Below are 20339 nucleotides of genomic sequence, written 5' to 3' on the forward strand. Positions count from 1 at the left end.
AGTATTTATGTTCTTAAAGTTTTACACAAACTTTAATATTCTTTTAATAATCTGAGAGCTGTATTTGGTCTATATATACAGGACTCTTGATTTTCACTCCTTTTCTTTCATCAACCTGTTTATGCTTTTTTACTATCTTCTAGTTTTCAACTGTTGCAGGTAAGAAGATTGATACCAGTCTGATTATTCTCTCTCTATAGTTTTTTATTTTTGCCTAGAAGCTTGTGATTTTCTTTTCTGCATCATGTAATAGACTCTAGGTTTCTGTTTCCTCCCGAATTCAATTGGAGTCCAGAAGAGCCCTTTCAATCCAAAGATTGAATAATACAAATTTTGTTTTATTATTGCTTATTATTCCTTTTACATCTATTCTTTTTCTCTTTTTTGAGCACCTAGAATTCCAATGGAAGGTCACCTGTTGTATTTTCTATTTCTCTTATCCTTCCACTTTTCCCCTCATTTCTCATTTTAAAATGTATTTTATCTGTGCTTTTAGATATTCTTACACCTGCTTTTTCAGGCTATTAACTCAGGTCTCAATATTTATATTCTTATTCAACTCACCTAGTCAGTTGTTTAATCAAGACTTTTTGATTTTTTTCTATAGGAAATCTTTGTGCTGTCTTAAATGTCTTAGTGTTCTTATTCTTGGTTTTATTTAGGTGTTCATCAGTGTCCTCTAGTGGTGTTACTTCTCTGGTTGTATATTCTAATATTTCTTCCTGATTGTCCTCTTTCTAACTGCTAAGTCTCCTGAGAAAAGTCATCATTTTTAAATTTAATGAAACAGAGTTGTTGAACTGTACAAAAAAGCATGAACCCAGAAGGCACCAGAAGCCCAAATGACTTTTAGCCCCATGAATACATAGGACAATGTGGTCTCTACCCCTAGGCTCAAGTCCTATGCTGAGGTCCCGTGAAATCATTTCTGTCATCTAGTCTACTGCTGCCTACCAGCCTCAAGGGCAGGGTACACCCATTCCCCTTATTTAACAGCGTCTTTGCCTTTGAGGGAGTAGAGCGCCCCAATACACACACACAAAGCAAATGTGACCTTTTTCCCACCCATGAGGATTCCATACATTTCTCAATGACAGGTTCTTCCCAGGGCCCAAAACTTTCCAGTCTCAGCCCCTGGATTCCTCCTCCTATAACCAGCTGTTTGTCCAGTTGAAGGAGGAAGACTATCATCAGTTCTGTCAGAACTACGATGCACTCCAAGGCATTAGTACTGGAGATGCTGTAGTTATCTACTGAATATTCATTCTCCCTTTTAGAACTCCAGTTCTACTCCAATTCAATTTGGGACACTACTACACAGCTAAAAATACCTCCTCAAATTCCCTTGCAGGGATGGGTAACCTTCTGACTCTATTCTGGCCAATGGCTATTGGGAGGGGCTTCTGAGAAAACTACTATTTTCCTGACAAAAAGGGAAATATTCTGCCAAGAGACAGTTATTTTGCCCTTTACTCTTCTTTTTCCTGCCTGGAACACAGACTTGAAGCTTGGAGGTAGAACCGACATTCTTCAACCATGAGAATGAAAACCAAACCCGAAGGCTGGTGTGCCAGGAATCCAGAGGAGACTTTATCTTCGAGTTTCTCAAGCAACTACACCAGCCTAGTTCCAGATTCTTATTATGAGAAAAATAAACTCCTCTTTAGTTTAAACATTGTAATGGGGGTCTATTATGGGCAGCCAAACACAATTCTGACTGAAGAAGTCCTCACTTATACATAATTGATTATAGCTTTAGCAGCTATTTGAATTTAAGCCATTTCAATCAGGCGTGGCCAAGAGCCTGAAGGGAGAAAGGAAGCTGCACTTAGATTGCCACGGTCCCTGAAACATCTCAACACTGAAATGTGGAGCGAAGTTTAATCCATAACATTCATTCACTTACCAGTATTCATTAACTGTCTACTGTGCGGCAGGGACTGAAGTGGCTACTGGATACAAAACAAAGACCCCAACCCTGGCATTTTCCTGATGAAAATTTCCTTTTTTGATACAGGCTTTTTTTTTTTTCTAACCTTACTCCCATGGTTCAGAGAAGCCAGGAGTGGGAAGGTTTTGGGTTTAGGGGAACAAGTTGCAATGCTACAATGTCTATTATTTTCAATATTATAAAATGGAAACAAGCATGTTGATTTGTAACTCAAAGCAGAAGTTCCCGCAGTTACCTTCTTGTATATCGTCCTCCAGGTCTGCCAGAGTTGGTGCGTTAGGAAGTGAGTACATGGAAGACTGGTTGAGTTGAGTCAGTTTTGAGATGCTGTTAATTGCCATGCTGCCCAATGGAATGGTATGTTCTATGGGAATGTTAACAAAAAGAATTACATGGAATAATAAGCTAGTTACTATGGTCAACAAAAGGGCATCTGCTTGACCAACCTAAGACCAGTTACTATTTTATCCCTGGGCTGAAGAATTGAATGGAAAGTGGAAAAAAGAGAATCAATGTACTACCTGCTCTGAAGCACCAGACTTTTATCTTTTATGCCAAAAAACAAAACAAAACAAAACAGCTGGGTCCTTGAGTGAAGAGTCTCCACTGCATGTGTTAGGGTGGAGCACCAAAGGAAATTTTAAGAGGGGATTCTCAAAAAGAACTGGGAATTCTAGGGTTGGAGCCTGTTTGAAGATCAAAGGACTGAAAAATATTTTTGCTCCCGCCATCCAGAATGAAGGATTATACTTTCCAAAGTAACAGTTTTAATTATATAACTGACCACTTCTACCCTTCTTGTCATAAGCTTTCACTGTGGAAACTATCTCCCCCTTGTCATTTTTTTGTAACTCAATGGAGCAAATTTTCTTGAAAGCCTTATTGCTTGGTTCCAGTTTTCTGTGATTCAGGTATAGAAAGATGATCTATTTTTCTTATCTGTCATACAGAATCTTTATAATACAGGTGCTGGGCATGGGGTGGTGCACAAAGACTTGGACATATGACTGCTGAAATACTGGAATGACTGAAGGTAATACAACAGCTGGTGTATAACCTGGAATGTCCAAGAAGAAAAGACCACTAAGGAGGTAAACATCAGAAGCTGCCTGTGCTAGATTTTTTGTTAATGATTTTGGCCATCCAGTAAAGAATGGGTATGGCAATGTGGATGAGGATAAGAAAATAGGTTGGGAGGATTAAGTTAGAAAAAGTACTAATAATGAATAGGGACTCAGAAAACCTTCATGAAATGTTTCTTTTCTGAAGTAGGCTTCTGAAAGGGTTAGCCTGTCTCTGTGATATGGGCAAGGGAGAATCTGACAGTCACTCCAGCCTCTGTCCACTCTTTTGGTGACACCATGGTTTCTAGACCATCAGAGGTAATGATTCTAAGTTCATGTTAAATGCTTAGGAGTAAGTTATAAAATGTGCCTCTGGTCAGCTGAGAGAGAAACAGGAAGGTTTGGAGAGGCAGTGAAGGGAAGGGTCAGTTCTGTAGATCTGCTGGGTGGCAGAAACTACTCATCTTAGTGGCAGCAAGGAGAGGTGCAGGGTGATTCCCAAGGACCAAAGCAGATCTGGGGACGTGGCTGGAGTCTGGAGATTATACAGTCCTCTTAAGGACAGGGAAGTCCGTGTCAGGAATGAGCTGTACCCCGGTGGCTAGATCAGGGTTCCCAGCCTATGAAGCCTCACCAGTGCCTTCACCTGCATGTGCAGCACTGACCTTCATGCCTGCGTAATGCCTGAATCTCTTACAGCTACCGAGCTGTCCGTTCCCGCATCCACAACACAAGTGTCATCCTGGACGTATTTAATACCAGGATGATAACCTGTGAACTGAGGCGGCTGACAACTTAGGCTGCGGAGATGTGAGGGAGAGAGAGGTGAGAACCCTGAGATCTCCAGCATGCTGGGAATGAAGGGAGGAGCCCCTCTTATGACCACCAGAGACTGTCATTGCAGCTCACCCTGAGGAGACTGGTCCAAAGCGGACTCCTCCAAGGCTTTAAGTTCAAGGTAGCTCAGGATTTTTGTGTATGCTTAATTTTCCCTAACATCTCATGCCAATAGGAAGCCTCTAACTTGAGCTTCCGGTTAGGTACTGGGCAGACTCTGGCACAGGGGCCACAGAGGCGGGGGTGAAGCAATGATGGCACAGGTTACCGCTGGGAGATGATCACAGTGCCTGGATCCTGCACTTGAGGAGAACCCCCATACACTGTCCATATTCAGACTCCTGAGTTGTAAAGGCCCCCAGAATTGTTTCCTCTAAGCTCTCAGCCAGGGAGAGCTGTGTACTCCTTCACAGCAAGAAGGCTGACTCACCATCCAGCTTCACATTCCACGTCATGTGGAAGCCATTGGTCATCAGGTAAAAGTTCTTCAGATCCTCAGGCAGCACACAGTTATTCTTCTAGAAGCACAGAGCAGCTGAGTGTTAGGTCAAGGTTGAAGGAGGGTGTAGGGTTATGCCTCAAACCACGTGGGAACTGTATTTCAGATCCATAAACTGAGTCATTACCTCTAAAACGCTACTGGAGAGTTCTAGGTTGAAATGGCCACAAAGCAGGCTCCTCAACTCATCTCGTGTCACTGACACACTGAAACTACAGCTATATACTGAACAATAATTCCCTCTGAAAGAAACCCAGAAACTAGCTGAATGACTCCTGTTACCAAATTGAAAGTCTGTGTGCCCAACGCACAGTGAGGCCCATCAGTACTAAAACATTAGAGAAAGATTTATTATAGATTCATTAAGGAGATGGGTGGCTCATGGCCTAAGAATCCCAAAGTTACTAAAAGCTTTCAGCAAGCCCCTTTAAAAGCAAAAGGTGAGGGATGGGTGTGGTGAGTTGTTGCAGACTTCTTGATGTCAGATCCTTGGTTCCTGAGGTCAGATCATGATCAAGTAATGATGTCCCTATAAATCTCTACCAGATGAATGTTATTCTCTGTCCCGACCAGAAAGGGCAAAGTTGCAAGGCACAACTTTCACCCTCCAAGGTCCCAGTCCTGGCTAAGCGGAGACAGATCTCAGCTGGCAGCTCCTTGGGGCCAGGTTCCCACCCAGCTGTCATCCCTGAGGGATCCAGGCACCCAACCCAACTGGCCCTCAGTCTTGCCAGGCTGCCCAAATGGGGAGACCAGGTCTCAGACTGTGACCCAGACAGACGGTCACTGCTAGTAGGTAGCAGAGACAGCATGGGGGAGAGGGTCACCACTGCCTCAAGGCCTGGGCCAAAGCTAGTAGAGGGCCTTACTGAGGGCTCTGGAGCCTTGCAGGACATACTCCGTAGTCTGTTTCCTGAGCCCTTCAGCTCACCCACTGGCTCTAGGCTGGGTGAGCTGGAGGGCCTCCGGAAGGCGGCCTAAATCTGCCTCTTACCTCACTCTCCACCTGATGACCACCATGCTGCTGATTACTGACCGAATTACTTCCCCAGTGGTCCCTCACTGACAGTTACCCGTGGGCAGGGCCTACTGTGGTGCTGACCAATAGCTGAGCATGACAACTAACGGTCGCTCACTGACAGTTGGTTGTGGGCGGGATCCACTGAGGCACTGAGCAAGGCTGAGCAACGCCTGCTGCCCAGGAACAGGGTGCAGAGTAATGAGGCCCAGCAATGGCCACCTGCTAAGGGCTGCGCTCATCCTGCTCTGTTATATGCCCACTGGGTGAACAAGAAGAAATTTACATCGAAATGGGTATGAGAGGCTGATCACAATCTCACCATAAAATCCACTCTTGGAAGGGTAACAAAACCAGGAGGGAACTCACAACTCCCCGATTCTCCCTGAGCAAAGGGTTTGGACCCTGCATATGGCGCCTCAATTTTTAAGACTTCTACTTGAGAGATGGGCCCCCATAAATCTAGCTCTGAAAGCCAGTGGAGCTTGGGTCCAGGAGACCCACAAGGCCACAGTGAACTAAGAGACAGTTTTTAATGGGCTCCTATGGACTTGCTGTAACAGCAGGATGAGCACAGCCCTTAGCAGGCAGCCACTGCTGTGTCTCATTGCTCCACACCTACAACTACGCGGCAGGTCTTGCTCAGCCACTGGTTGGTGCCTCAGTAGGCACCCCCCACCCTAAGCAACCAACCATCAATGAGTGGCCATTAGGGAAGTGATTCCAGTCACCTTTCTCACCTTTTGCTTTTCAAGGGGCTTGCTGAAAGCTTTCAGTAACTTTGGGGTCTTAAGGCACGAGCCATCCATCTCCTTGTATGAATCTGTAATAAACCGTTCTCTGTTCCAATTTTAGTATGGCTAGGCCTCACTCTGCATCAGGCACACACACTTGTGGTTCAGTAACATTACTATGGATATGCCCCCAGGGCCCAGTGCAGAGACAGTGGAAGTAAAATGCCCCGTCTCTTCCTTAAAGAAGCCTATTTGCTTATCTTAAAGGCGTTGGCCTGAGGGGCAGGCTGCTAATTTGGCTTCTAATTTAGCACACATTAAGATGCCAACTGTAATCCTCTCCAGAGACCAGGGAGGCCAGTGGGCACCATACCATCCTCATGCTCTCCTTCTGCCGCACAGATATCTTCTGGAAAGGAGCTTATACACATGTCTGGCATCCCAGGGGCTGCGCAGGGGACACACTTGACTTCCTGGCTCTGTTGGCCAACACAGCTTATGTTCCCAGGTCCCAAAGGGCTCTAATAAACAAGTCATCCCACCAGGGCACAGGGCAGAGGCAGCAGATTGAAATACCCAGTATTTTTGTGAAAAGAGGCCTGTTTGGAGATCTTAACTGCAGCCTGAGAATCAAGTTTATAATTTAATATCTATAGGCCAACTAAAACCCTCTCCAAAGATTGCAGAGGCCAGTGGGGGCCACCTTTGCACTCTCCCTCTGTCCTGCCCCAGGTCACCAGTGTTTCTAGGAAGGAGGCTGTGCAAACCTCTGGTGCTCCATTGTGGCTGCTGCTTGGAGGACACATCCCTTGATAACTGGCTGTGGTGAGCAGCAAGGCTTGTGTTCATGGGTTCAACAGGATGGTAGCAAACAAAGAAACAGTTCTTAACCTGCTATCCCCCTAGGGCTCAGTGTAGAGGGAGCAGACAGAATGCCCCTCTCTCAGTCCTCCCCTGAGAGACGGTATACGTGCATATTTTAAGCTACTGTTTGAGTGCCCAGTTTCCAATTAGCCTGCATCAAGGTGCTGAAATTCTCTTCTTTGGGACACTGACAGGTTGTATTATACCCTCAACTACTGGGAGCCACTAACAGCAAAGTAGGCTGGACATTCAGAAAGATTTGATAGACAACCAAGAACCAGGGCAGGATTAAAAAGGTTCATCTCTTATATAAGGCCACTCCACTTCTTCAAGACTGGCTGTTGTAGCTACTGCGTTGAAATCAACAGCATGTCAAGAAAAATGAAGAAATAGAGAAATGTGTTCCCAGTGAAATAATTAGATAAAACCCCAAGAAAAGACCTAATGAAATTAAGATAAGTAATTTAAAGATGCTCACAGACATCAGGGGGACAATATATGAAGAAAGTGAGAATTTCAACAAAAATAAAATACTAAGCAGAAATCACAGAGGTGAAGAATATAATAACTGAGCTGGAAAATTCAATAAAGGCATTCAACAGCAGACTAGATGAAGTGAAATAAAGGATCAGTGAACTAGAAGACAGGGTACTGGAATTCATCCAATCAGATCAGCTTTTAAAAAAAAAAAAAGAAAAAGAGTGAATAGAGCTTAAGAGATTATAGAACAACATAAAGCTGATCAATACTATACGCCTTTATAGGGATATCAGAAGAAGAGAGAATGGGGCAGAAAGCTTATTTGAAGAAATAATGGCTGAAAATTTCCCTAAAGTGGGGAAGGAAACAGACTACCTGGAAATAGATCCAGGAATCCCAGAGAGTTCCAAAAAAGAAGAATCCAAAGAGACATTATAACTAAGTTGCCAAAACTTAACAGAGAACATCTTAAAAGCAGTAAGAGAAAAACAACTTGTTATATACAAGGGAACCCCATAAAGCTGTCAGGAGATTTCCAGGCACAAACTTGCAGGCCACAAGATGGTGGCACGATATATTCAATGTGCTGGAAGAGAAAAGAAAACTTGCCAACCAGGAATATTCTACCTGGAAAAGCTGCCCTTCAGAATTTAAGGAGAAATAAAGTTTTCCATACAAGCAAAAGCTGAGGGAGTTCATCACCACTGGACCAGCTTTACAGTGAACACCATCAGCTTTACAGCTTTACAAATGAACATTGCAGAGTTCCAAAGAACAGCAAGCTGCTGCTGCTGCTAAGTCGCTTCAGTTGTGTCTGACTCTGTGTGACCCCATAGATGGCAGCCCACCAGGCTCCCCCATCCCTGGGATTCTCCAGGCAAGAACACTGGAGTGGGTTGCCATTTCCTTCTCCAATGCAGGAAAGTGAAAAGTGAAAGTGAAGTCGCTCAGTCGTGTCTCACTCTTAGCGACCCCATGGACTGCGGCCTACCAGGCTCCTCCATCCATGGGATTTTCCAGGCAAGAGTACTGGAGTGGGGTGCCACTGGAGAGATACGAAGCCTTCCTCAGTGATCAGTGCAAACAAATAGAGGAAAATAATAGAATAGAAAAGACTGGAGATCTCTTCAAGATGATTAGAGATACCAAGGGAACATTTCATGCAAAGATGGGCAAAATAAAGGACAGAAATGGTATGGACCTAACAGAAGCAGAAGATATTAAGAAGATGTGGCAAAAATACACAGAAGAACTATACAAAAAAGATCTTCATAACCCAGATAATCACAATGGTGTGATCACTCACCTAGAGCCAGACATCCTGGAATGTGAAGTCAAGTGGGCCTTAGGAAGCATCACTACGAACAAAGCTAGTGGAGGTGATGGAATTCCAGTTGAGCTATTTCAAATCCTAAAATATGATGCTGCAGCTAATTTGGAAAAGTCAGCAGTGGCCACAGGACTGGAAAAGGTCAGTTTTCATTCCAATCCCAAAGAAAGGCAATGCCAAAGAATGCTCAAACAACCACATAACTGTACTCATCTCACACACTAGTAAAGTAATGCTCAAAATTCTCCAAGCCAGCCTTCAGCAATACATGAACCATGAACTTCCAGAACTTTAGAAAATGCAGAGGAACCAAAGATCAAATTGCCAACATCTGCTGGATCATGGAAAAAGCAAGAGAGTTCCAGAAAAACGTCTATTTCTGCTGTATTGACTATGCCAAAGTCTTTGACTGTGTGGATCACAAACTGTGGAAAATTCTGCAAAGGATGGGAATACCAGACCACCTGACCTGCCTCTTGAGAAACCTATATGCAGGTCAGGAAGCAACAGTTAGAACTGGACATGGAACAACAGACTGGTTCCAAATAGGAAAAGGAGTACATCAAGGCTGTATATTGTCACCCTGCTTATTTAACTTACATGCAGAGTACATCATGAGAAATGCTGGGCTGGAAGAAGCACAAGCAGGAATCAAGATTGCTGGGAGGAATATCAATAACCTCAGATATGCAGATGACACCACTCTTATGGCAGAAAATGAAGATCTAAAGAGCCTTTTGATGAAAGTGAAAGAGGAGAGCAAAAAAGTTGGCTTAAAGCTCAACATTCAGAAAACTAAGATCATGGCATCCGGTCCCATCACTTCATGGCAAATAGATGGGGAAACAGTGGAAACAGTGGCTGACTTTATTTTTTGGGGCTCCAAAATCACTGCAGACGGTGACAGCAGCCATGAAATTAAAAGACGCTTACTCCTTGGAAGGAAAGTTATGATCAACCTAGATAGCATATTGAAAAGCAGAGACATTACTTTGCCAACAAAGGTCCATCTAGTCAAGGCTATGGTTTTTCCAGTAGTCGTGTATGGATGTGAGAGATGGACTATAAAGAAAGCTGAGCACCAAAGAATTGATGCTTTTGAACTGTGGTGTTGGAGAAGACTCTTGAGAGTCTTCTTGGACTGCAAGGAGGTCCAACCAATCCATCCTAAAGGAGATCAGTCCTGGGTGTTCATTGGAAGGACTGATGTTGAAGCTGAAATTCCAATACTTTGGCCACCTGATGCAAAGAGCTGACTCATTTGAAAAGACCCTGATGCTGGGAAAGATTGAAGGCAGGAGGAAAAGGGGACGACAGAGGATGAGATGGTTGGATGGCATCACCATATTGATGGACATGGTTTGGGTAGACTCCGTGAATTGGTGATGGACAGGGAGGTCTCGTGTGCTGTGGTCCATGGGGTTGCAAAGAGTCAGACATGACTGAGCGACTGAACTGAACTGAACCGAACAACAAATATTAAAGGGTCTTCTTTAACGTGAAACAAAAGGGTAATAATTGGTAACAGGAAAAATAGTATAAATCTCACAGGCAAAAGTTAAAGTATAGTTAAGTTCAGAATAATGTTGTCACAGCAGTGGGTTAATCACTTAGAGACGAAGCATGAAGTTTAAAAGACAAAGTAGAAAACAACCACAGTAAAGGTACTAAAGGTGGCGCTTGTGGTAAAGAAGCCCCCTGCCAAAGCAGGAGACAAGAGACGTGGGTTCAATCCCTGGGTTGGGAAGATCCTCTGGAGGAGGAAATGGCAACCCACTCCAATATTTTTGCCTGCAGAATCCCCATGAACAGAGGAGCCTGGTGGGCTACAGTCCACAGGGTCAAAAAGAGTTGGACACAACTGAAGTGGCTGAGTATGCACACACAGGACACTTTAAAAGTACTAAACACACTATATTTTAGTAGTAAAAATAACTATAACTGCAATAATTTGTTAACAGATCCACAAGATGAAAAAATGTAAATTGTGACATCTTTTTACATGTGTGGTGGGGAAAGTAAAGTTGTAAAGCTTTAAAATGCATCAAACAAGCAGTGAGCAGTTTAGATTGTTACATTTAAATACAAGCCTCATGATGAGCACAAAGCAAAAACCTACAGCAGACACAAAAAAGATAAAGAGAAAGGAGTCTAAGCACTCCATTACAGAAAATCATCAAATCACAAAGGAAGAAAGCAAGAGAAGAAAGGAACAAAATACAAAAGAGTTATAAAATAGCTGGAAAACAATGAACAAAATAGCAGTAAGGCAGTATGTATCAATTATTTCAAATGTAAGTGAAATAAATTCTACAATCAAAAAACAAAGAGTGACTGAATAAGAAAGGAGGCCAAATTATGGAACTATGTCATCTACAAGAGATTCACTTCAGATGTAATAACACATAAACTAAAAGTGAAGGGATGAACATAAATGGGAATCAAAGAAAGCTGGGATAGTTATACAAGACAAGCGTCCTACAAGAGACAAAGAAGGACAGTATATAATGATAAAGGGGTCAATCCAACAACAGGATACAACATTTATAAATATGTATGCCTCCAAGACAGATACAGCAAATATTAACAGACCTAAAGGGGAAACAGCAACACAATGGAACAATGGATAAGATGGACATAACATTTTCAGAATATTCTATTGAAAATCAGCAGAATCCAGATTCTGCTCAAGTGGATATGAAACAGTCATAACAGATCACAGGGTAGGCCACAAAACTATTAACAAAATTAAGACTGCCATCATATTGAGTATCTTTTCTGTCCACAATGGTATGAAACTAGACTCAATTATAGGAAGGAAACAGGAAAATTGACAAAAATGTGGAATTTAAAAAACATGCCACTGAATAACCAATGGTCAAGAAGAAATCAAAAGAGAAATTTAAAAATATTCTGAGACAAATAAAAATGGAAATGCAATACACTAAAACTTATGGGATGCTGCAAAAGCAGTTCTAGAAGGGAATTCATGGCCGTAAGTGCCTGTATCAGGAAATAGGAAAGTTCTCAAGCAAACAATGCAACTTTACACTTCAAGGAACCAGAGAAAAAAGAATAAACTAAGACCAAAACTAGTACAAGTCGCTAGTACTGAGCGACTGTCACTTTCACTTTCACTGGTAGCCTAGTGGTTAAAAATCCACCTTTCAGTGCTGGGGACACAGGTTCAATCCTTTGTTGGGAAACTCAGATCTCACATATGAAATCTTAGCTACTCAGTCGTGTCCAATTCTCTGTGACCCCATTCTGTGTAGCCTGCCAGACTCCTCTGTCCATGGAATCCTCCAGGCAAGAATACTGGAGTGAGTAGCCATTCCTTTCTCTAGGGGATCTTCCCAGTCCAGGGATCAAACCTGGGTCTCCTGCATTGACAGGCAGATTCTTTACTATCTGAGCCACCAGGGAAGTCTAAGATCCCACATGCCATGGGGCAACAGCCTGCGCACTGCAACTACTGAGCCCACCTGCCTCAACTAGAGAACCCACGCGCGGCAACTACAGAGCCCAATGGGCCTCAGTGCAAGCTCCCACCTGCCTCAACTAGAGAACCCACGCGTGCCAATTACAGAGCCCATGGGCCGCAATGCAAGCTCCCACCTGCCTCAACTAAGACCTGATGCAGCAAAAAATAAACAAACATTAAAAATAGCATATGATCATCTCAATAGATGTCAAAAAAGCATTTCACAAAATTAGACATCCATTCATGATTAAAAAAAAAAAAAAAAAAAAACAACCTCTCAACATGTACGAAGAGAGGAAATATAAGTTAGCCTACAGGAAACATCATATTGAAGGGTTAAAAGCTGAAAGCTGTTCCACTAAGATCAGGAAGACAAGGATGGCCACTCCTGCTAAGTTTATTCAACACAATATTGCAAATCCTAAGCAGAGAAATTAGGCAGTAAAAAGAAACAAAAGGCATCCAAATCAGAAAAGAAGTAACATTATCACTATTGGCAGATGACATGGTATTACACAAGAGAAAATCCTAAAGACTCCACCAAAAAACTTTTAGAACTAACGAATTAAGTAAAGCTGCAGGGTACCAAATCAATATAAAATTTTTGTTGCTTTTCTACACAAGAATAACCACCTATCAGAAAGAGAAATTAAGAAAACCATCCTATTGACAATTGCATCAAAACGAATGAAATACTTGGGGATAAGTTTCACCAAGGAGCTGAAAGACCTGCACGCTTAACACCTACAGGAATGTGGTGTGAGAGGGACCCTACAGTTCTGATGACGCTGTAACAAAGCAGTCACTTCTGGAAATTTCAGAACCATGCTCATAACTTATTTCCTGAAACAAACTACTGGATTAGTGAGAACTGATTAAAGTAATAAGCATATACTTCTAGAGCATTTAATGCAATGAATTTAATAGTTCTGAAAGTTCTTAAAAAGAAGCACAATAGAATATAAGCAAATATTTCATATGAATAGCAAATCATCCCCAAAAAGCTGTGATTCCTTTTAGGAGTTACTAGGAGCACCCATTAAATTCTAAGTAACTCACACCTCTGCATGTGTCTGGCCAGTTTTTTCTAGCCAATCAGACTACTGAGCACAGAAGGATGAGTTCTCCAATTACTTTTCTTTCTTCTTGTCATGTTGATACAAGCAGAGGGGCAATTTCCAAACTTTCTGCTTACTGGACCCTTTTGAGATGTGATACTGAACACTGCTTGTATCAAGTTTGTTTAGGTCACAGTCAGTCAATTCCAGGTACCACCCAATGTGTGAAGAAGTTGAGTGTAACAGGATGATCTGAATTTATTTCCCAATTTTGCAACAAGCTGAGTGACCTTGACTGTCAAACTCTGTGAATCCAGGTTTAAGAATAATCTCTAAGATTGAGTCTATAAAAGACTGAAGGTGGGAGAAGTTAGGAATCTGGCAGGAAGAGAGAAGACTAGGTCATTAGGGTAATGACTACGGTTTCAGGGTATAGTATCTTAAAGAACTATATGTGAGAGGCAAGCTTCAAGCTTGCAGGTAATTTTAAGCAATGTTTTTAAATTACTAAGAACACAATAGCTTCGCTGGTGGCTCAGTGGTAAAGAATATGCCTGTCAATGCAGGAGAGGTGGGTTCAATCCCTGGGTCAGGAAGATCCCCTGGAGAAGGAAATGGCAACCCAATACAGTATTCTTGCCTGGGAAATCCCATGGACACAGGAGCCTGGTGGGCTACAGTCCATGGGGTCACAAAAGAGTCAGACACAACTTAGTGACTAAACAACAATACAAGAGCTGTCATTTTAAAGAAACAGGATTTTCATTTTCTTGATCTAAGAACTAAAACATGCATTCTGATCGTTTTAATTTGTTTTTTCTCTCTTCACCATCAAATTCTCAATTTCAGAGATGGGTAACATAAAGAATTCTCTGACTTCTTGCACTGAACATTTTTTTTCCTGCTTAGTAAGTTATTTCGAGTTTACTGCTTTCCCCTAATGCCTCCAGTATTGCACACTGTTTGTGCTTTCTTAGAGAAAAGTGTGCACGCAAAATACCTTTCCCCTGACCCATGGCACCCTAGTACAGGAAGTCAATAGTTATTAGTATTCTGACAAAGTTCTTGCTCCTTCTGTCATCCGCAAAGGGCAGCATCCACTATAAGATGCTGGTCACCAGTGCCATCTAGTGGTGGACATAAGGAAACTACTTCTCAACCCAGATTCCCTAAGATCCCAGCTGAGAAGGTCTGGGGGCACTGATCACCTTTAAGTTATGCTGGAGAATTTCAATTGTAGTGATTATAAGACACAGTATTTATTTCACTCAAAAAATAAATTTTGGTATTATTTTATACTAGTATTTTTAAAAATTACTCAAAATTCATAAAAATAGAAAAAAAAAAAAAAACCAAACAAACAGTGAAATAAAGTGTTTGCTGCTGCTACTGCTGCTAAGTCACCTCAGTCGTGTCCGACTCTGTGTGACCCCATAGACGGCAGCCCACCAGGCTGCCCCGTCCCTGGGATTCTCCAGGCAAGAACACTGGAGTGGGTTTCCATTTCCTTCTCCAATGCATGAAAGTGAAAAGCGAAAGTGAAGTCGCTCAGTCGTGTCCAACTTAGCGGCCCCATGGACTGCAACCTACCAGGCTCCTCCGTCCATGGGATTTTCCAGGCTAGAGTACTGGAGTGGGGTGCCATTGCCTTCTCCAGAAATAAAGTGTTTAAAACATCTCAAATACTCACATAAATATGCAAATGTCAAGCAGACCAAGTTCAAAAAGACAGTAAACATGCTTTCTCGTTTTCATGGAAATCACTGTGGCCTCAGCTGTGCCGCCTCCTTGCTGCGGACCTTACCGCCTGGCAGCCCAAGTGGCGGCTCCTGCAGTACTTCCAGCCCTTCCTTCTGAGTGCGGCTTCTAGCGCGGAAGCCACTTTTATTTTTACTTAAAACATTTTTTTTTTAATTTTGTTAATAAATTTATTAATTACATCATTATTTTAAGAGCGCTTTATCATGTGCAGTGTGATATAGAAGACTGACCTAATTATCACTGCTTTCTCTCTTCATGCTTGGCTGAGTAACTGAAGTCTCCAGGTGCTTCAGTGAGGGCAGATGAAGGAGAAAAACATGAAAGAGCCTGCAGATGTCAACTGATTTCACATGGCAGAGGCTGGCTGTGGGAGGTGATAAATATGTTCTGTGGACATGGGGCTGAGCTGCAGGGGCATCACGTTTGGGTGGCTCCTATGCCCTGGCCAGTAACTCAGAGATAGTGCTATTTTCATTTCTCTCCTGCACAATGTGGGAAGAGACTGCTCTTCTGCAGGGAAAATCTACTCACTTCAGAAGGGTTCTCTTGCCAGATTTAGGGTCAGTCTCTATTTTTAGGGGATGAAAAAGAAGGGGAAAGAGGAGGACTGGCAGAAAGCAAATGGCAGTCAAAGTGTAAGGATGCGAGAAGATCCGAGAGAAAGTCAAGAAGGGAGAATGACTGCTGACCAGTGTGTGAAGTAAGAGTGGCATCCCCACGGGACTGCAATCTCCCTGTATCCCAGTGATGACTCGGTTACATAATTCCCAACTTCTGATTTTTTTTCCCGCATCCTGAGGAGGCTATTTACAATAATTTCTTTAAGCGCTGCTACAAAGTCCACTACAAGCTGTGTTACTGCTTCATCACCTGGACAGACTGAGCCACTCTAATGTTTTGGGAGTCATCAGCTTGATTCCTGGAGCCTTCCTGAACACTGCCTGAGCCCGTCTATGGCCTCCTGATCACTTGCTGTACTTCTCCTGTGCCCCATCTTTCCCTGTCTTTCAGAGGCCACTTCACCAGGGGGTGGGGGCGGCCGGGGATGGAGGATCAGTTCAGCAAAGAGCCACAGCCAGAACATGGAAATCATTGTTTCCATAGGTGCTTATCTGCAGTGGGCAGGCTCCTATGAGTCCATGTGCAACAAAAAAAGAGGAAGGGCTGCCCAAATGGGCATTGATGCGGAGCACTGAGACCTAACTGGAAACCTCAGGCAGGGAGGACGCCGGCACCTACTGAAACTCTCCTCTGGAAGGAGAGAACCCGGAAGGGCTGAGGAAGGATGGGGTGAGATCCCAGAGAACTCTCCACTACATTCTCAAACTCCTTCCTAAGGAGAGGGGGAAGGCCTGGTTAACTGGAACCTGTTGTCTAGGTGGCTGGGGTATCCAAGTTTGGGGACAGAGCTGAGTTGCTGAAGACTCAGAGGAGAGGCAGCCACTCTTTCTCCACACAACTGTCAGTCTCCCTCTCAAAATACACGTAAGGTTGAAAGTTTTATTTTTGTTCTTAGTTTTGAAGAGATGGGGAAGATCCTCTCAGGCAGCTGCTGGTCTGGATGGAGGAAGGGAGGCACTGGAGAGCGGGAGGGGGACTTACCTGTCACAGAAAAACTATGGGGGCAGAGCGAGCACTCAGTGTGAGGGACCATGATGACAGGGTGTTGCAGGCTGCTCTCTCCCATCCGGGATGCTTACAATGCATTCAGAGCAGGGGCATGTGAGGGACACATCTGCAAGAAGGTTCAGAATGCACCCTGAAGACTGTAGAAAAAATGAGGCTAAAAAGAGAGGGGACGATGTTCTGCCAAACTGTTTGGTCTCCTGGGCCATAGTTTCACCATTAGTAAATTGAATTTTTATCTGGAAATTGAAAAGTCTAACCAATCAAGAATTGTACTGTACTCTGGACCTATGAAATGTCACTGAAATGTTTAAAAACAGAACTCTACTGACCCTGGGATGCTATGAGAATTAAGAGGCAGACGCCTTCACAGTGCGCAAAAGATGAAAAGCTTGGTGCAGACATTTCACTAACTACCATCATTATAAAAGGCAGCTTGCAGGCAAAGGGAACGTGAATCATGAAACTGCACAAAATCAAGCAGATTGAAACTGCTGTTTAAAGAACAACAACAAAAAAATGGTGAAATGCATTAAAATAAAAAGAGTTGTCCTTTTTTTTCCTCTAATTTTAGGAGATTGTAGCAGGTACAGATAGCCATTTAGGCTTTAGTTTTAACCTTTTCTTCCTACATTTGCAGCAAAGAATCATGAAATATTAGAAGTGGATGAATCTTTCTGTAACACTAACTCCAAACAAGATGGCAGAGTAAAAGGATGTGGAACTCACCTCCTCCCACAAGTACATCAAAAATACATCTACAAATGGAAGTTCTCAAAGAACCCCTGCTGAACACTACCAGAAGACCTCAAACCCCTGAAAGGACATGAAAGAGCCCCATGTAACCGGGTAAGAAAAAAGAAAAGAGGAGAGGGAGCAAGATGGGACCTGCACCCCTGGTGGGGGGAGTGTGGGGGGAAGAGGAAAGGTTCCCACAGGATGAAACCACTTAAGCAGCAGGGAGAGGAGCTGGGACAGAGAGCGAGCTTCAGAGGCTCAGAGGGGAACCCAGCAATGAGGCTGCGACAGGCAGCGCAGAGAAAGACTTGCAGAGGGCCCGCACCACTGCCCTGTGCGTCCCAGCCTGAGATGCAGGTCTGCTGGTGTGAGTGGGGCTGGCACTGGAAGTTTGGGGGTAGAGAACGGATGCAGGAAGGAGACTGCTGTTGGCTGTGCAGAGATAGCCTGAAAGGGCTGGAGCGTGGTATAGCTGCAGCCGGGGGTGTTCACAGAAGAAACCCAGGTGGGCAACAGAAGCAAAGTACCACTGTTATGTGGAGGATGAAGTAGGGGGCGAGGCTGACATCATAGCCTCTTTCTCTGTGTACTGGCCCCGCATCTGCGGGCCCTGTGAGAACATGTCTTCCCAGCTGCTGCTTCAGGGGCTCCCGCCTCCAAAGGCTCTTGTGGCCCAGTCACCATCTTGGGGGTGGTGGGAGTAAATGCCAGCAGGTTGCCCACTTGCCAAGGTGGGGCTAAAACCATAGCTGAGCCTTAGAAGCCATGAAACTTGGGAAGTAGGGCTGAAATCTAACCCTGTGGTTGTGCAAGCCACAGTCTTACACCTCTGCCACTGGCTTTATAAATTCAGTGCCGGGAGGACCTCAGAGTAGACACTGGGTGTGTCCATGGCTGGAACGGGTGTGGCCTCAGCAGTCACAGGCTTTGTGGGCATGTGCACTTGGGGACGGGGCTGGGCTGCCTTTGTAGCTTCCGCTGTGCTCCAGATAAGTGATGAATGTGGTCCTGGGACCTGACCCTGGTTGATCTGCGCTGGTGGTCCTGTGGAAACAATGCCCGGGGGGCACCAGGGCCGGTTGCTGGCATTCCCAAGGTTGAGATGGGGCCCAGGGCAGTGCCAGCAACAGTGTACTTTGTAAGGTGGCAGAACAGGTGACAGGTGACACAACAAAGCACACTCATGGGGGAGCAGCTCTGGCTCTTCTCCCAGTGCGAGTGCTCCAATTCCATCTACCGCCCGCCAAAGCTCAGAAATGGATCTGGGGGCTTCTACTCCAACAGCGAGAGAACAGACCCAGCTCCCAACAGGGCAGCGACAACCACAGAGCAAGGAGGAAGCCCTGACCAATAACCAGGGCAGGCTCTGGCCGCCACAACACCAGTCACTCCTCCTATCAAAGGGACAGTGGCCGGCATACACTGAGGAAAGAGGCAACAGGAATCAACACCAAAAACAGCTCTCACATAAAAAAATATTAAACCTACACAGGCTACATAGGGATGCTCCTCCTTAAAAATAGCCCTCCAAGACCACAACAGATAATTGTTCCTCCTAAACTCATATACATTGGAGAAGGAAATGGCAACCCACTCCAGTGTTCTTACCTGGAGAATCCCAGGGACGGCAGAGCCTGGTGGGCTGCCGTCTATGGGGTCGCAAAGAGTCGGACATGACTGAAGCGACTTAGCAGCAGCAAACTCATATAGCAAGAGAAATATAAGCAAAATGAAGTAGAGGACCACTCTCGAATAAAAGATCAAGAGAATTCCCCTGAAGGAACAAGCAATGAAACAGACCTCTTCATTCTAATAGACAATGAGTTCAAAAAGGAGATAATAAAAATACTGAAGAAGTTAAGAATGACTATTGAGAGAAATGCAGATTACTGTAAAAGGAAACTAGAAACTATAAGGAGGAGCCAAGAAAAATTACAAAATTCACTCACTGAGACAAAACCTGAGCTAAAGGTAATGAAAAGCTGAATGAATAATGCATACGAATGAATAAATGATCTGGGAGATAGAATAATGGAAATCAACCAGTCAGAACAGCAGACAGAAAGCCAAATTTAAAAAAAATGAAAGCAATATAAGAGACCTATGGGATAATATGAAGCATGCCAATGTACACATAATAGGAATCCCAAAAGGAGAAGATAAAGAAAAGGGGATTGAAAATGTATTTGAACAAACTGACTGAAAACATCCCAAACATAAAGAAGGAAACTGTATCCAGGTACAAGAACCATAGAGGGTCCCAAACAAGGTAAATGCAAACAGACCTACACCAAGAGATAATAAAAATGGCCAAAGTTAAAGGGACAATTCTAAAGGCAGCAAGAGAAAAACAAAGAGTTAATTATAAGGGAACCCCAATAAGGCTACCAGCTGATTTCTCTACAGAAACAGCTGCAGGCCAAAAGGGAGTGGGGCAAGATATATTCAAAGTCCTGAAAGGGAAAAATCAGCAATCTAGAATCCTCTGCCCAACAGGATTATCATTTAGAATAGAAAGAGAGATTAAGGATTTCTCAGATAAGCAAAAATTCAAAGAATATAGCAATACTAAACCTATCCGAAATGGAATATTAGAAGATTTTCTCTAAATAGAGAAAGTAGTAAGAATCTAAGGAAAGAGTAAATCACTTAAATAAGCCAGTACACTGATTTAAAAAATAAATTAAATTTCCGTGAAAGTGATAAACACAATGAACAGCAAAATGATGAATATGAGGACGTAAAAGAGGATCAAAATCATAAAATGGGGGAAATAAGAGTAAGAAAATGTAGATTTTTTTTTCCAAGAATGTGTTTGAGTCTATATGACTATAAGTTTAAGGCAAGTAAGTACAAGAAGGACTTAACAAACTTGAAAACAGGGTAACTACAAAG

The 20339-nt window shown here is 43.5% G+C and overlaps 2 protein-coding genes across 3 annotated transcripts in view; one reads left to right on the forward strand and one right to left on the reverse strand.

Annotated features, from left to right (window-relative positions):
* The window catches only part of TPGS2 (tubulin polyglutamylase complex subunit 2), a 61434-nt gene that overhangs the window by 13769 nt on the left and 27326 nt on the right, over positions 1 to 20339 (reverse strand). The window contains exons 3-4 of the mRNA XM_006054987.4: positions 4283 to 4370; positions 2187 to 2315 (exon numbers count right to left, since the gene is read on the reverse strand). Coding sequence (XP_006055049.1) covers positions 2187 to 2315; positions 4283 to 4370 — 217 coding nt within the window. The remainder of the gene's footprint in view (positions 1 to 2186; positions 2316 to 4282; positions 4371 to 20339) is intronic.
* KIAA1328 (KIAA1328 ortholog) overlaps positions 2832 to 20339 on the forward strand; it is a 479088-nt gene continuing 461580 nt past the window's right edge. Inside the window, exons 1-2 of one of the 2 annotated variants that reach the window (XM_044934675.2) lie at positions 2832 to 3042; positions 17347 to 17555. The gene's annotated coding sequence lies outside the window, so the exon portion shown is untranslated. Of the gene's footprint in view, positions 3043 to 16819; positions 17556 to 20339 lie in introns of those variants that run through there. The other variant, XM_045164051.1, reaches the window with a different exon arrangement.

Source organism: Bubalus bubalis, chromosome 22, assembly GCF_019923935.1.
Source record: "Bubalus bubalis isolate 160015118507 breed Murrah chromosome 22, NDDB_SH_1, whole genome shotgun sequence".
Taxonomy (NCBI): domain Eukaryota; kingdom Metazoa; phylum Chordata; class Mammalia; order Artiodactyla; family Bovidae; genus Bubalus; species Bubalus bubalis.